This window comes from Neophocaena asiaeorientalis, unplaced genomic scaffold (assembly GCF_003031525.2).
Source record: "Neophocaena asiaeorientalis asiaeorientalis breed wild unplaced genomic scaffold, Neophocaena_asiaeorientalis_V1.1 scaffold234, whole genome shotgun sequence".
Lineage (NCBI taxonomy): Eukaryota > Metazoa > Chordata > Mammalia > Artiodactyla > Phocoenidae > Neophocaena > Neophocaena asiaeorientalis.
Genome location: NW_020172270.1, coordinates 123,902 through 139,877, shown reverse-complemented (window position 1 = coordinate 139,877; position 15,976 = coordinate 123,902). Strand labels below are relative to the sequence as shown.

Here is a 15,976-nt window from a genome sequence, read left to right as displayed (position 1 = left end):
TTTTCTGTTTTTGTTTTTGTGCTTAATAAAGTATGGGAAGTAAACTATAATAAAATATAGTTTAATAGTTATTATTCACAATGTGGAGTTCACAAAGACAAATAATTGTGTACTCCCAAAGAAACAGTCTTTGAGCCAACAAGATGCCACAGTAATTCCCAAAAGACAAGTTTTGCTACAGCTGGGGTATGTTGAAGGATCTCAGTGGGTATCTTTATAAAACCTGTCAGTCACTTTAATAGAAAAAAGTCAGTATCATGCAGCACTTTAGGCAGTAAGGATGGCAGAAATCAAACAAAGATGGCAGTTAAAACGAATTCTCTGGTGTATTGGGGATGGTGTGCTAAAATGGTCAAGACTGTCAATTTGATTTTTATGCCATTTAATTACATCGATCCCTTTTATCCTTCACCGCGGGCTGCTCATTGCGGTGGCTTCTCTCATTGCAGAGCATGGGCTCTAGGCGCTCGGGCTTCAGCAGTTGTGGCACGTGGGCTCAGTAGTTGTGGTGCACGGGCCTAGTTGCTCCGCGGCATGTGGGATCTTCCTGGACCAGGGCTCGAACCCGTGTCCCCTGCATTGGCAGGTGGATGCTTAACCACTGCGCCACCAGGGAAGTCCTTCATTGTAGTTATACTGAAGCCAAATTACTATAGGGAGAACATTTGTTTATGATGGGGATTTTGCTTATTCCAAACCTCAGTCCTTCAGATGGTATAAAGAAATCATGCCTTATCAGGACTCAAGGGAATATAGAGATCATCCAGTTTAATCTCCTCACTACAGATGAAAAATCTGAAGCACAGAGAGTTCGGGGGTATGCCCAAGAGGACACAGCTAGTAAGTAACGAAAACCTCCTAACTTTGAGCAAGAGATCTTTTGGTGAACCTAGGAATTCAAGTATTCAATTCAATTCAACCGTAGTTCAGTGAACTATGTATGATTCAAGAATATTAAACCAACAGATTGCTCAACCGTTGGGCCTCATCTACAGTGTGATGTGTACTGCTGGGTTCTTGGCATCACATTAGATGCTTTATCAACAGTTTCTCCCTGACCTGGCCAAGCACTTAATATTCAAATGGAAACACTGGCATCTAGCCTAAAGGGTCCAGAAAGAAACAAAACAATTCACTATTTCTCCCTTTTCCTCCCAAGACAAGTCAGTTTAATTATCAGTAATCTTCATCAGGTTTTGATGTTTCCTGCTCAGAGCCAATGTCAAGCCATGATCATGAGTAGTTGCCAAAGCAGCAACATGGTAGGACTTATAATTTAGATAAATCACTCTGATTTCAGCATAGAAATATTGATAGACTAGAGGAGGGAAAGAAGGGCAGGCCAGTGGGGCTAGGAAGAAGCTCATGGTCTGGGAGAAAAAGGAAAGGGCAACAGGACTAGAGGGCTCAACGGGGTCCGAGGAGAGCCTCATGGGAATAAGAGTGAGAGAGCCAGAAGGATAGGGCATTATTCAAGTTTAAGGTTTCCTAAGTATAAATCTGGTGCTAATGAGATCACAGTCAAGGATTTAATCCACATTTAGGTTGGTTATTTTTTACATCTACTTTGACTTCTACTGCTGCTGCTGCTAGAAAAGGTTGTATCATTTATTGAGCCTTACTTTCTGCCTTCTCTATGTAAATGCCATGAGCTCACTTAATGCTCACCCTATACAACCCTGTGAGGTCAATTCTATTATCTTCCTTTTACAGATGGGGAAAGTGGAACTGGGAAATGGTAAGTAGCTTGCCCAAGGTTACACAGTTAGAGTCAGCAGCTGAGCTCAAAAATCCATTGGTTTAATGTAAAATAGAGAGCTAGTGGGAAGCAGCTGCATAGCAATTTATGTCATAGAGTGTCCTGCCTATGTTTTCCTCTAAGAGTTTGATAGTTTCTGGCCTTACATTTAGGTCTTTAATCCATTTTGAGCTTATTTTTGTGTATGGTGTTAGGGAGTGTTCTCATCTCATACTTTTACATGTAGCTGTCCAGTTTTCCCAGCACCACTTATTGAAGAGGCTATATTTTCTCCACTGTATATTTTTGAGCCCATGCTCTTAACCACCATTTCATGTTCTGTTATAGATCTTTAGCATTTTTACAGCAATGCTAAGTGCTAAGTGCAACTGTGGTACTTCCCAAAGCCCACGTTTGTATCTACTATGCTAAGCCACCTCCCTAAAATATTTCTCTTGCCTCTAATTTTCTATTCGCTTAGTCCATGTGCCCCCTTGTGAACCATTTAGTTTGTCCCTGGGCACAATCAGTCTGATTCCTTTGGCATAACCATACAAGATGGTTCTTCCATTTTCTGAATCAATTAAGATTGGTCACGTGGCCAAGAGTGAAGTGGACCCAGAATCAGTGCTCAGGACTGGACTTTATCATCTGCCGAGTATTTAAGATACAATTACTCCTTGTAGGCCCCTATGTAGAAACTGTCTCACTGTATTAATTCACCTGATATAAAAATATACAGATATATTTTTCAATGCTACCATACATTTACTTGTTTTGTTGAGACATATGTCCTGTAGGGCTCCGGAATGGTGAGGAACAGCGTTAGTACTACTTGCAATAACTCTGCCAGAAAGGGAAAGATTCAGAGTGCTTTCTATAATTTGCCACTCAACTAAAAACTATCGGGCTTCCCTGGTGGCGCAGTGGTTGACGGTCCGCCTGCCGATGCAGGGGACGAGGGTTCGTGCCCCAGTCCGGGAAGATCCCACATGGCGTGGAGCGGCTGGGCCCGTGAGCCATGGCCGCTGAGCCTGCGCCTCCGGAACCTGTGCTCCGCAACGGGAGAGGCCACAACAGTGAGAGGTCCGTGTAACGCAAAAACCAAAACAAAACAAAACAAAAACAAACCAAAAAAAACTATCACTAAATTAAAAACAATAAAATTGCACAAAAAAATCATGTTATCTAAGTCCCTTTCTAAGTACGCAGAATGTAGCGAGGGCCAGGGGGTACAGTTTTTAATTACTAGGATTATAAATAGTAACGGAATTTTTTGTTCTTTAGCTAGGGCATGACCTTTCCCAGAGTATTCATGATCATCTAATTTTAAATAGAGCTGTAACACATTATGGGTGTGGTGCCAGGGAGCTCAGTGGATTATAGTCCAGTGATAATGAGGCCACATTTACAGGCCTTAATCCCTGGAAAGGCCAGCTAACTCTCAACTACTCAGTCCGACATTAAGTCTAAGCAGCTGTTTCCCAGTGTGTGCCACTGGTTTCAAGAGGGCCTAGACAGGAAAGGGGGGCGGGTGGCTTAATACAAGCTCATTACTATGGCTGGAAAAAACAACTTGAAGTGCAAACTCTGCTAATGGTGGTTGATTGAGTGGCATCATCTTTCTTTACAAGGGACAGCACACAACACGGGGCATTTAAGAGCATTAAGTAGAACAAAGAGCATCTTCCATTGCTCCATAAACATTGTTCTTCACAAATGCTAATGTATTTCCAATCCCCTTCATCACAAAGCCTATTATGAAGCTCAGACTACATCTATTTAGTGCCTCATAGCTGTGTTCTACCTTGTACGGCCCAAAACAGATCTGATGAGGAAGCAAATACTTTTGGGGTGGGTGGTCTCACCCAAAGAATCGCTTCGGTAAGCACTCTAGACACCACTTCTGCTCTTGCCCACAGTTTCTTGAGCAAAGAAAAACAAGTCAGAGCACTTTATTCTCAGCACTTATCCCTGAGTTCTATGCTGTACACTACTTTGTCAGATTTGCAAAACAAGCTGTTATTCATCAAGTCCTTTAAGAAACAAGTTTCAAAAATATTCGTCTTCCATATGGGAACGTCATGTTAGAGTTAGTTAAGAAAAAGAGGGCTCCTCACTGAGTAGCAGAGATAAGTCTGAAAAATACCTAACATGATATATTTACTTTCTCAAGCATTAAAACTAAAATTAATTTAGAGGGATGGGGATTGGGGGCTTCCAAAAAATGTTTGTTTGCCATTACTGATGAGTTGGTCATATCATCATTCTACATAATGATACGATTGGCAAAGACCCAGATGTTAGATAAAAATTCCTTTGGTCGGATACATATCTTTATGCATAGGAGGAAAATGATTTCAAGAAATGCTCCCACTGTCAGTTGCTGACAAATGTAGCTGCTTGGCTGATCTAATCTATACGAAGAGATACCACATGCAACAAAAGATACCTTGGCGTAATACAAACATGGGCTATATCGACGAATGGATTCTTCAGGATAGCCTTTTGTTTCGACACATAATTTCTTGTTAGAATTCCTTTCTTAAACACCTTCCCCTTTGAAGATCAGTGTGGGGACAGTTTTTATTATAGTACTAAAATCCCACATATTTGAACACGGTTGTGTTGGCGAGAGTGTGGACAAACAGGCACCCTCAAACATTGCTGGTGGGAGTGTTAAATGGAACAACCTCTATGGAGGGCAACTTGGAAATGAAAAATGCACATATCCTTTAATGTAACAATTCCACTTTTAGGAATTTATCCTAATGATAAATTCGCATATGTATGAAATGGCTTGTCAGGATCTTCACTGAAGCCTTGTTTATAGCAGCAAAATATCGGAAACAAACTAAATGTCTACCGATGGGGGCCTAATTAAATAAAGTATGGTACATCCAAACAACGAAACACTGTGCCTCTGTTAAAAAGAATGAGGTATGAACATGGAACCATCTCTAAGACATAGGCACATAATAGAAAAGGAGATATATAATGTTTTAACATTTGTGTTAAAAATACATGCATCGTGTGTGCGTGCGTGCGTGCACACACACACACACACACACACACACACACACACAAGGAGGAATGTACCATGTATACCCAAATACAAGGTAAGGGGCTCTCCCCCAATTTTTTCCTCAGGAGAAAAAGGGAATTGCCTTGTATTCAAATCCTTGTAAAATCGCTCATGTAATGTAGTAATTCTCCATATCCATTTATTTTTATCCATAAAGTATGGTTTAGGAGAGATGATGTAAATAAAGGTATGATCTCATAACTGCAGGTGTTAGATATCATAAACAAGCTTTTTAAAGGTCACTTTCAAATTAATGCACTGAAAAGGGCTCCCAGTAGCCAAAGATGGGACAGTTTGACCATCAAAAACAATAATAAATGAGATTAACTGAAACAAATTGAAAACATAAAAAATGCATGAGTTTATAAAGATATTTTTTTAAATAAAAGATAATGCCTTCTTCTCCCACTTAAAAAAAATCAAAACACCTTTCATTGGACACTTTTGGAAGTAGCTTGGGTACCAACATCTTACACTGAATACGGGCAATTTAAAAATTAAGCATTTATCTTGATTTCCCTGTATGAACTATATTTCAGGGTAATCAAAGACTCCCTAAAATACAAAAGTATTTCAACTGATAAGTGTAGAAGGAATGATAGAATTGGAAAATTGCCATTCTGTTAACCCCTCATGAAATAATTGATCTGGGCAATAATCATCAATAGATGAAATCATTAGATGAAAGGCTGATGGCAACTTTGCAGTGGAGGGGACAATCACCCACTGAATCTTCTGATCAATCTACTCATCACTAAAATATGGGACAATTAGACACTGTACCTCCTGACACAATATAATATGAAACATATAGCACCACCACCTATGAAGAAACCTTGCCAAAAATTGAACCTCAGCCTAGTTAAACTTCTAGATCTAACTGCCATTTATAGGAAATACAGGAAATATGGGAGCAAGATAAATGGCATCAAATGAAACTAATAGACAAATCCAGAAAGTGTATATTCTACAAGATGCTGATGAGTTTCTTCAGTACGTCAGTGGTAGTGGTAAAAGAAGGCCGATGCTTTAGAGCACAGAGACTTAAGAGACACAGCCAAATGTGATATGTGAATCTTTTTTGGATGCTGATTTGAACAAATCAACTATACAAACTGCATTTTTGAGACAACTGGACAACTCTGATTATCGACTGGGTGTTAGAGGTTAAATTTTTATATATATGCGTTATATTTTTATTTATTTAATTAATTAATTTATTTTTACATCTTTATTGGAGTATAATTGCTTTACAATGGTGTGTTAGTTTCTGCTTTCTAACAAAGTGAATCAGTTATACATATACATATGTTCCCATATCTCTTCCCTCTTGCGTTATAACGGCATCGTGATTATATTAAAAACATTGATAAATGTTGAATTTGGGTCATAAGAATATGGGAGGTCCTATACTATTTTCTCTACTCTTGTGTAAGCCTGAACATTTGTAACAGAAACTTTAAAAAGTGATATAGTAGAAAGTTACGTTGTGAAGATTTAAATATACACCTACAGGACAGATTTGGAAAACAATCATCTGAATGTTGTATAAATGGGTAATTGTAACTAGGAATAAAATATCCAGGCACAGAATCATATGTAGATTAAAAAATATTTTATCTCAAAGATCTTAGAGGGAAGTCAGATGATGTACTTAGCTAACTGCTGGGGGACTCAAAAAGGGGCTCTGGGATTACAAAAACAATACAGATGTAGAGGCAGATTTTGAATTATACCGCTCGTGAAATGTGAGAGTAGAAAAATCTCTCCTAACTTATACATGATTTTATACAATGTGTGGTTTTAAATATGTAAATAAGGGTGAATTAACAAGTTAAACATCACAAGTAGACATTCACCATTTATTGACATATCTGAGAGTTTGTGTATTTAGGTGAGTTAAAACACAGTGCACCACCTAATATTTGAGCATACATGGTATGTGTGAGCGCACTTGCACACGTGTGTATGTGTGTGTGTTTGTAGGTCCGTGTATGTGCGCAGAGATTCTATGAAAATATTACATATGAAACCAGAAACATCTTTTTGGAAGTTTCCTTTGTGCAGGGTAACTGGGAGGCTGAGGGAAAAGGGTTGGAGGGACACTTACTTTTCACTGTCTACTCCTCTGTCCCTTCTGAATGTTATACCATGTCCAAGTATTATCTACTTAAAAGAATTAAACCCAAACAAACAAACAAATATAACACCCCACAGTATTGCTTGTATCTCTCAATTTGTTCCATAACACAGCCCCAACTGATCTTTCTAGCATTATTTCCTGTTAATTTCCCTGCCAAACTGTACCTTTGACTGTCTATAGAATTGGAATTCTTGATTTAATTCTTCTGGTCTTTTTGATACTCATTCATCCAATACTTGCTGAGTATTTACTCTATGCCAGACATCGTTGCACGCCCTAGGGATATCAAAATGAATGACACCTACAGTCTGAAGTGAGTTTTCGTTTCGTTTTCTTCAACGGAAACTTCCCATAATCCCAATTTGTTAAATCCCACACCTTCTCAAGTCACTATTCAAACGCACCCTCCTTGAAGAGTTCTTCATCATATCTCCTCCATGGCTATAAATGATCTGTCCCCATAGCTTTTTTTTTTTTTCTTTGCGGTACACGGGGCCTCTCACCGCTGCGGCTTCTCCCGTCGCGGAGCACAGGCTCCAGACGCGCAGGCTCAGCGGCCATGGCTCACGGGCCCAGCCGCTCCGCGGCATGTACGATCTTCCCGGGCCGGGGCACGAACCTGCGTCCCCTACATTGGCAGGCGGACTCTCAACCACTGAGCCACCAGGGAAGCCACCCCATAGCTCTTTATAATTACATTACATTACTTACTGTATTTTGCTCTATATAATAATTGTAACTGTGGGTGTGACTTTTACCCCTAAAAATAACTTACCGTTTATGGAGTCCTCCACTATGTGCCATGTACTGTGCAAAGCACTTTAAATACCTTCTCTCATTCATTTCTCACAACCTTATGAGGTATGTGAATTCTGCTTACAATGACAGAAAACTGGTGCTTAAAGAAACTAAATAACTTGCCCACAGCCTTCTGATTTCAGAATCTGGACCCTGTCTTTCTCTTCAAATTTCCCAAAAATTCTCCCTTTATTCCATCATGGTTTTCAAAGTTTCAAGCAATTTTACATGTCTAGACAAGCTAAGATATAAGTAGTGTAGACATGCCTGTGTGGATCAAAGCTGTAGGACTCAGGACATACACAGAAAAGATGAGTTAGGGCTGGGGTAGCCAGAGAGAGAGATTCATGGGGGAGATGACAGTGAAGATAGTGTGTGGATAAGTATGGGGGGAAAGGTACACGCATTTGGGAGTAGGGCGGACCCGCTTATTTCTCGATACAACTTTCCGTTTCTCCCCGTCAAATGTTCAGAACCTGGTTCTTAACTACTACTCTGCACTACACATAGTAGGCCCTCAACAAAAGTTCGCTGAAGGAAACACGTTATTTGTTAAACTGGATCCAAACCATTTCCTCTGAGCTGCTTCCTCAAAAATATTTGTTTTATTATAATGTTGAAGAGAAAACAAATGGAAACCTCAAAGAGAAAAAGAGTCTGTTGTTCAGTGCATTCTCATTTAAGGAAAGACCTTAAAATGAATTCAAATATATTAATGAGAAATATGTTCGGACAGCTGCCAATGTTCGTGAATTCAGCCCTCTGTTACATAGCTACTGCTTACTCAGGAATTACACAGGTTTGCCAATGACGGCTGTTGACTGAAAATAAATATTTAATTTTGCTGTCTCACCCTACCTCATTTATTAAACAAGTTCTTTCATATAAGTATCCTAAAGAGTGAAGATTCTTTAAGTCTCCACCAGATGTATTTCTGACAAACTCATATTGTCAAGTTAATGATATTTTGGGGGGTACCAGTCCCTTTTTCTTTCTTTCTGTTTTTGTAAAAACTTTACATATATCTGCTCAAAATATTTAGATTTGGTGACCACATACAGAACACTTTTCACAGCAAACCTGATGAAATAATGCCATTTTTAGCTTTCCACTCACAGCTATGGCCTCAAATGATTAGACATGCAATTCTGAATTTGATTTATGGAAAATGGAGCCCAATTCTCTGGCCCCAGGCCTGAATGCTGGGATGGCAGAAACCCATGCTGGAAAAATTTTGTTTTCCAAGTAGATGAGGGTGATTAATGGAGAGGTTCCTCTCAAATCCAGCTCCCAAGAGTAAGCTGCTGTGCTCCAGGGAGCTAAAAATGGAATACTGGGGCTGATTATTCCTAGCTCCAAATGATTACGGACATAGGTTTGAATGTCACCATCAATGAAAAGAAAAAAAAAACTCTATAAATTGAGAGTAGAGACTAGTTTATCTAACTTGGTCAATAATTCATGGGAAAATCCATTGAGAGCAATTTAAGTAAAAGAAAAATTAATTTAAGTGGGTTCTTTTCTGGTCTAGAAAGAAATACAACAATATCTTGCTCATCCCTTTAAAAATTAAGAACAGAGAACAAAAATCTACCAAAAATGAAAAAAAATAATTCGTTAATTAAATAAACGATAGAGTTACAGTAGATAAATAGATTTAAGTTACTAGCTTATATCTTAAAAAGCTACATAATTACATCTTGATTTTATGACCATTTTGGTTGGGTGTGTGTGTGAAAATGGGCAGAAGGTGAAGCCAACATGGATGAAAAAGACAGACATGCAGCACACACAAATACCCAAAGGAGAACAAAATCAGATGTGGTGAGGCTGATCTAGTGATTATGAGAAACAGTTAAAGACACACTGCAAAAAACAGAGACAGAAAGAGCAAGATACACATGTATATACTCATGAAAAGACAGAGGACAGAGGAAAGGGAGAGCTAGAAAGACAAACATTTTCATTAGTTCAACAAATATTTATTGAGGCAAAAACAGATCCAGAGAGATGGGGGATGCAGACAGGGGAAGCTCTGTAAATCCCTGAGCTTGGCCAAATGAACTCTGACTGTTGATCGAAACTGTACAAAATTGTTTTGGGGGGATCCACCAAGTACAACAGCACTATGCTAGACAGTAAAGGCGACAAAAGGATAAATCAAAAAGACTCCCCACCCTCTAAGGGTTTATTTAAAAGTTGAAGGGGGTCTATGAGTGAACTCTCTGCTGGTTTCATCATTCTCGAAAAGGATGAACTTGCTGGGAATATCAAAGAGAACCTTCCGCAGCGGCGAGCAGGATTTCTCCTCTGATTTTTCATTTTAGATTATAAAGGCTTTACAAAGGTATGCAGAAATAGAGAACTTTCCTTTTGCACCTTCAGAGGTCAGAGGCATAAATAACAACCAGGAGGGGAAATCTCTTTGGTATGCCAAGTTGTTTGGCAGCCTGATCTTTGTTCTTGGAGGAATCAGTCTTGCTTCATTACCTAGTATCTGGGAGATATTTGAAACCATCTCTTACTTTTTTTTCTTTTCTAAATGTAATGATATTTTTGGCTCAGTTGGGTCTAAGTGAGAATGAGTAATGAAAACAAAATTATAACATTTTCCGCTCCTCAAAAGACAACTCCGAGTATAAAAACACTTTATGAATAAATAAACAGCGCCCATTTAAACCTACAACTAGGGCCGTGTTTGTCCATTAGACGTATGATGTGAACCATATTTTATATTTGGGGGAAACTCTATTTTCAAAAGCTCAAAAGGTGAAATTAATTTTAATAATGTATTTTATTTAACACAAAGTATGTAAAATATTTCAGCATGTAACCAATATAACATTTATTAATATGATATTTTGCATTGTTTATTTCATAGTAACTTTTGGAAATCAGGTGCATGTTTTATACTTGTAGCTTACCCATGGCTACCATACTGGACGGCAAAGATCTGGAATGCTACTTCTCTATGGATTGTGTATCACTTCCTATTGTTAGCTCCATCAAAGATCCAACTAGATTAAACTAAAATCTAAAAGGTAACTTTTGCCTTCCAAGTCACCTTAAGTACAAAATACTGTGTTTTTTTTAACCTGCCTTGTGGTGTTAACCTTTTGGACAAAAAGAAAGTGAGCTGAGGTTTGTACATGGACTTGAGAAGGCACGGCTTCCTGACTTAAGTAAAGCAACCAGTTCACTGGAACTTCTAGCTCACTAGAAGTTAAGGAGGAAAACTCCAGGTGAAATAATGGAGTTATTTGTAGGGCTACAGAAGCCAGCCCTACCCTGCACTTAGGTGAATTGAGTAAGCATGTCACCCAAGGTACCCTATTTAGCCTCTTCAAGCATTCATCACTATAGACTGTAAGTTCCTTGAGGGCCAACACTATCATTAGTGAGCTCTGCTTCTCTCGCGTTTAACACAGTGCCTGGCATATAGCTGGTGTTCAATAAAAGTGTGCGCTGAACAAACAAATTAATTCAAATAAATACAGTCTCTCATTTGCACTAGACACATTTCAAGTGCTCCACAGCCACAACGTTAGTGGCTATCATATAGGACAGCGCAGATGTAGAACATCTCTATCATCACAGAATGTTCTAGGGGACAGCACTGTCCCAGAGCAATGGGCAGAAATACTATTTGACTTGTTAAGTTTTAGGGGCCCTCTAGAGACCACAAAACCTTTTTTTATGAGCACGGGAGAATACCCGTGACAGCAAATGACAAAGAAAGAAGCGAGAGCACAAACAGGTATATATTTTGCCCTCCTAGAAAGTTTAAATGCAGCAAAATTACGGTTTCCACTGCAAGAAGACACTTGGCCATATATTTCTCCCTTAGTTTCTGCCTCCTTCTTAGGGTCTTCTCACCTTGATTCCCACCAGGCACAGTCCCCAAGAGTGTCCCTCTTACCCTCTAGCCAAAATGTCTAACGAATGTTTTCCCTTATTTCCCGAGATAAGTTGGCAATTTCAAAAGAAACTTTAGTAAAAAAGCTAGGGGGAAAACGAAATAAAATATAAAAAAATCACAAAAACGGTCAAGCTTATATACAGTCTATAATTTTCTGAAGCTAAGAATCCCAGGAAAAGCAGTGAGGTGCTTGAAGAAATCCTACAGTCCCTTATCTGAAAACAGACTCCAGTGGCTGAGGGGCTAGCACAATTTTGCAGGCACATTAGCTGTATCCCTTTCTTCCCAGCCCCTTGTTTCAGTCAGGAGACCTCTGGGGTGCCTGACATACAGTTGTTGGTACACCTAAATATCTTGTCTCATTTCCCATCTAAGGACACCCCTTTAGAACGCTTCGTTTCTCTTTAAACAAAACATTTCCCTGTCTCAAACCCTGTTGCCTACTCAGGCACTCCTGTTTAGTTTCACATTAAGCCTTGAGAAACATGTCTAATTACAGCTGGCTTGTAGAACTGGTGACTCCCACCGTTAGCTCTGGTGAATGATCTAGCCCCCTGGTTTCCAGGTCTAGCTGATGGTCAGGATTATCTGAGGAACTGTTCCAAAGTTCAGATTACTGGGCCCCGCTCCAGACTTCTGAATCAAATCTCTGGCAGTGGAGCCTGGGAATCTTTATTCCTACAAGCATACTAAGTGAAAATGATGCACTCCATCCCATTTAGGGATTATTGATCTATTTCTTCCTTTCTCAGCCAACTCTGCCCACCTCTGGATCATTCAATCAGGACCTTCCTTACCATCACTCTGTCACTTTACAGTTTGAGAATGAAACAGGATCTTAAGCATAACATCCATACAGATGTAGAGGGGGACAGGGATAAAGGGGGTTTTCATACAAGCTTCGAGGTTTCTATAACTCTACTGCTTTTCTAGACGAATCGGTTTGAATCGTGTAACTCTATGGGATGAAAGCATCAGTAAATAATTCACTGTTAAGCTAACAATAGTGAAGATTGCAGCAGGATATGTTCCTAGGTTAATTCACAGTCTGACAGCCAGAAAGGCCAATATTAAGAATGCAAAACATGAATGTAACCTAGAAAATGAGAAGCATAATTTACCAGAAATTCAAGCTGTTATTGCATTTTAATATATGTCTCTGGTGCTCATCTTTTGATAGTTCACATAATAATCACTTACCCTTGACCTATTTTTTCAAATCTTGTGTATTTTTTCTTTGGGTCACCAACACTCACAATGCTTCCTGAGGGGAGGGAGGGAAGAGAGAGAGAGAGAGAGAGAGAGAGAGAGAGATTTCAATTGATTGATTTTCCTCTATTTAATATTAAAATTTAAGATGCCAGAGTCAATGACAAATAAAATATTACAGCAATATTCTTATGTGATTTCTATAATTTATATGGATAATGATATATTTTATTAAAGTAACAAACAGTAATATATTAATTAAACTAGTAGTAATAACCCAGATGCTTATACTCAAAACTGATGATGTTTGGGAAACAAGAAGGACTGATCATAACCCAACATTTATAAAAAGTTCCCATAAAAGGATACTGTAGATTAGGAGATTAAAACATCTAAGGACTTGTACACAGTATTTAATAAAATCACCATCTTCTCTGAATTGGAGTAAAATCGAGTGCTACGGTACATTCAGTTTTGCTGGACAAATATCTCTTGAGCAATTAATATGCACCCAGTACTGCACTAAGGGCGATGGGGGATGGGGAATGGCTCTAATAAAGAACAAAGGTTAATCATAAAGTAATGAGGCTTACTGTTTTTAAAAAACTTATATCCCTGTACACCTGAAACTAATATAATATTGTAAAACAACTATACCTTAATAAAAATTTGTACGATTATAAAATAAAATCCTAAAATAGCTCCATACATCCCTGAACCTAGGCCCCTAATTAGCACTCCAAACATTTTTAACAGCTTTACTGAGATATGATTTCCATACCATAAAGTTCACTCAAAGTGTACAATTCAGTGGCTTTTAGTAAATTTTTAGAGTTGTGTACATTTACTAAATTTTACCATGATCTCATTTTAGAACATCTTTATCATCCTAGAAAGAAATCTTGTACCTGTTAGCAGTCACTCTTGATCCCCTCTTTGCTTACCAACCCATCCCTAGGCAACCACTCACCTACTTTCTGTTTCTATAGGCTGTTCCAAACATTGTGGAGTAAGTTTACAAGCCACACAAGAAAACCATTAATTGATCATGTTTGGCTCTGGGAAAAAATATTGGTTTTTGCAATTTCAAAATTTCCAGTCCACTACTCAGAGGATCAATACTTGCCACCACTCAGAATAAATCTAAAGGAAGTGACATTGACTCTCCAATGCAATGCTCAAATAGGTACAGAAAAATTCCGTGCCATGGCAGCATCGTGGGAATAAGTTCTCAAGTGGACTACTTTGAAGGGGATCATTTATTTGGATACTTCTGGCCCTCCCTTCTTTCCTTATGGAAGCAAAAATCAGTATCATTACCTTTAAGTTATATCTTACTGACATGGCCCCTATTCAAAGAAGTGTAGAGTCAGTTAGTAGAACAAGATTTATACACATGAACTAATCAAGAGAAGGTCTGTGGAGTCTATCTCCTAATTGTCACTCTTATCCATTCCCTCCTCTTCATACCCACGGCCACTGCCATTGTTCAGGTTCTCAACATCTCTTGTTCAAACAATTGTGCTCGTCGTTACCTACCTCTCAACTCTGCCTTCTCTAATTCCTTGTCCACAATGCCTTTGGAATAGGGCAACCATGTAACTCATAAACGAAGACTGTCTTGGATAAACTGAGATGTGAGGTCAGCCTACTTCAGAGTGATTTCACTCCATTATCCATAAATCGTCAAAAGTTCCCCCTTACTACAGGATCAATTTCAAATTTCTTAGTCTGGCATAGAAGGCCCTTTACCATCCAGCAGCATCTAGCTCCTACCTAACCAGTCTAACCTCATATTATTCCTTTCCTCTCCGTCCCTCCGACTTTATATCCTAGCAACACCATCACTATCCAAGGCTTTGGTCTTTAGACATGCTCCCCCCTTCCCTTTCCTATCAAACCCATGAATTCCTATTTATTATTTAAGTGTAATGTCAATATTCTTCTCTGATCATTCTAATGAGACTTACATGCTTCTTTTTGAGGGCAGGAAGCTTGTCGTCTTTTCATCCCGGTAACTTCAGTGCCCAGAACAGTGGCTGCCACTGAATTTGCTGACTAAATGAATGTGAACAAGCAAATACGTATTCAAGAGCTAAACTGTGTGCTACAGACGATACTTCGTGCTAATTTAGACGTGATCTGTTTTCTGGGCTAGTGAACAACTTAATTCAGACCTACCAGTAGACAGTATACCTGGAAAAAAAAGTGTTTCATTCATGGATTGCTCATCCATGGTTGTTAGGTTTGTTGTTGTTTGTTTTTCGTAAGAGAAGTCCATGTTTCAGTTAGGTTAAATAAGAGTCACGATATGTGAGTCGTTGTAATTCTTTTCCTCTTGTATTCCCAATCTCAGTCAATGGTACAACTATCTGTCTACTCAGTAGCCCGAGTCAGAGATCTGGGAGTCACCCTGACTTATCCCTTACCTTCACTCCCCATGTGTGTAGCTGTCCGCTGAGTCCCGGGCCTCTATCTGTTAACCTCCTAGATACTCTTTGAATCTGTCGTCTCCTCATTACTACTGTTCTAGTTAGGCCCTCACCATTTTTTGTTTGGGCTATTCCGACAGCCTCCTAACTGGATTCAGAATTTCCAGCCTCTGCCCACTCGAGTCCAGGCTCCACACCTATGTCAGGATGCTCTAAGTGCAGACCTGATCACGTGATTCTCTGGTTCAGGGGTCCTGGACGCTTCCTCAACACTTACAGGGTAAAGCTCAAACTCCTTGGCATGGAATGCAAGGTTCTTTGTATCTGGCTCTTGCTTCATTCTCCATCTCATCTTCCCCACTTCCCCACTAGAACCTTACGTTCTCACCATAACAAACGAATTGTAGCTCATGATCAGATCCTGCTTAGCGACTTGGCTCCCTCTCTTAAAACTCCAGTCGCCATATCCACCACCAATTCTACTGATATATTCAAGTGGCGCTGAATAAGTTAATGTTCCCAACCATATACTTTTATACTTTCTTTACATGCTATTCTCTGCCTGCAATGTCCTTCTTAAGTTTTCTTCCTGGCAAGTCCTTATTCACGCTTCAACTCAGCTTCAGTTATGCCTCCTCTAGAAAGCCTTCCC

General features: G+C 39.2%; 1 protein-coding gene across 1 annotated transcript in view; it reads right to left on the bottom strand.

Moving 5' to 3' along the window:
* The window catches only part of PAK3 (p21 (RAC1) activated kinase 3), a 113,276-nt gene that overhangs the window by 28,163 nt on the left and 69,137 nt on the right, over positions 1-15,976 (bottom strand). Inside the window, exon 12 of the mRNA XM_024762521.1 lies at positions 12,884-12,947. Coding sequence (XP_024618289.1) covers positions 12,884-12,947 — 64 coding nt within the window. The remainder of the gene's footprint in view (positions 1-12,883; positions 12,948-15,976) is intronic.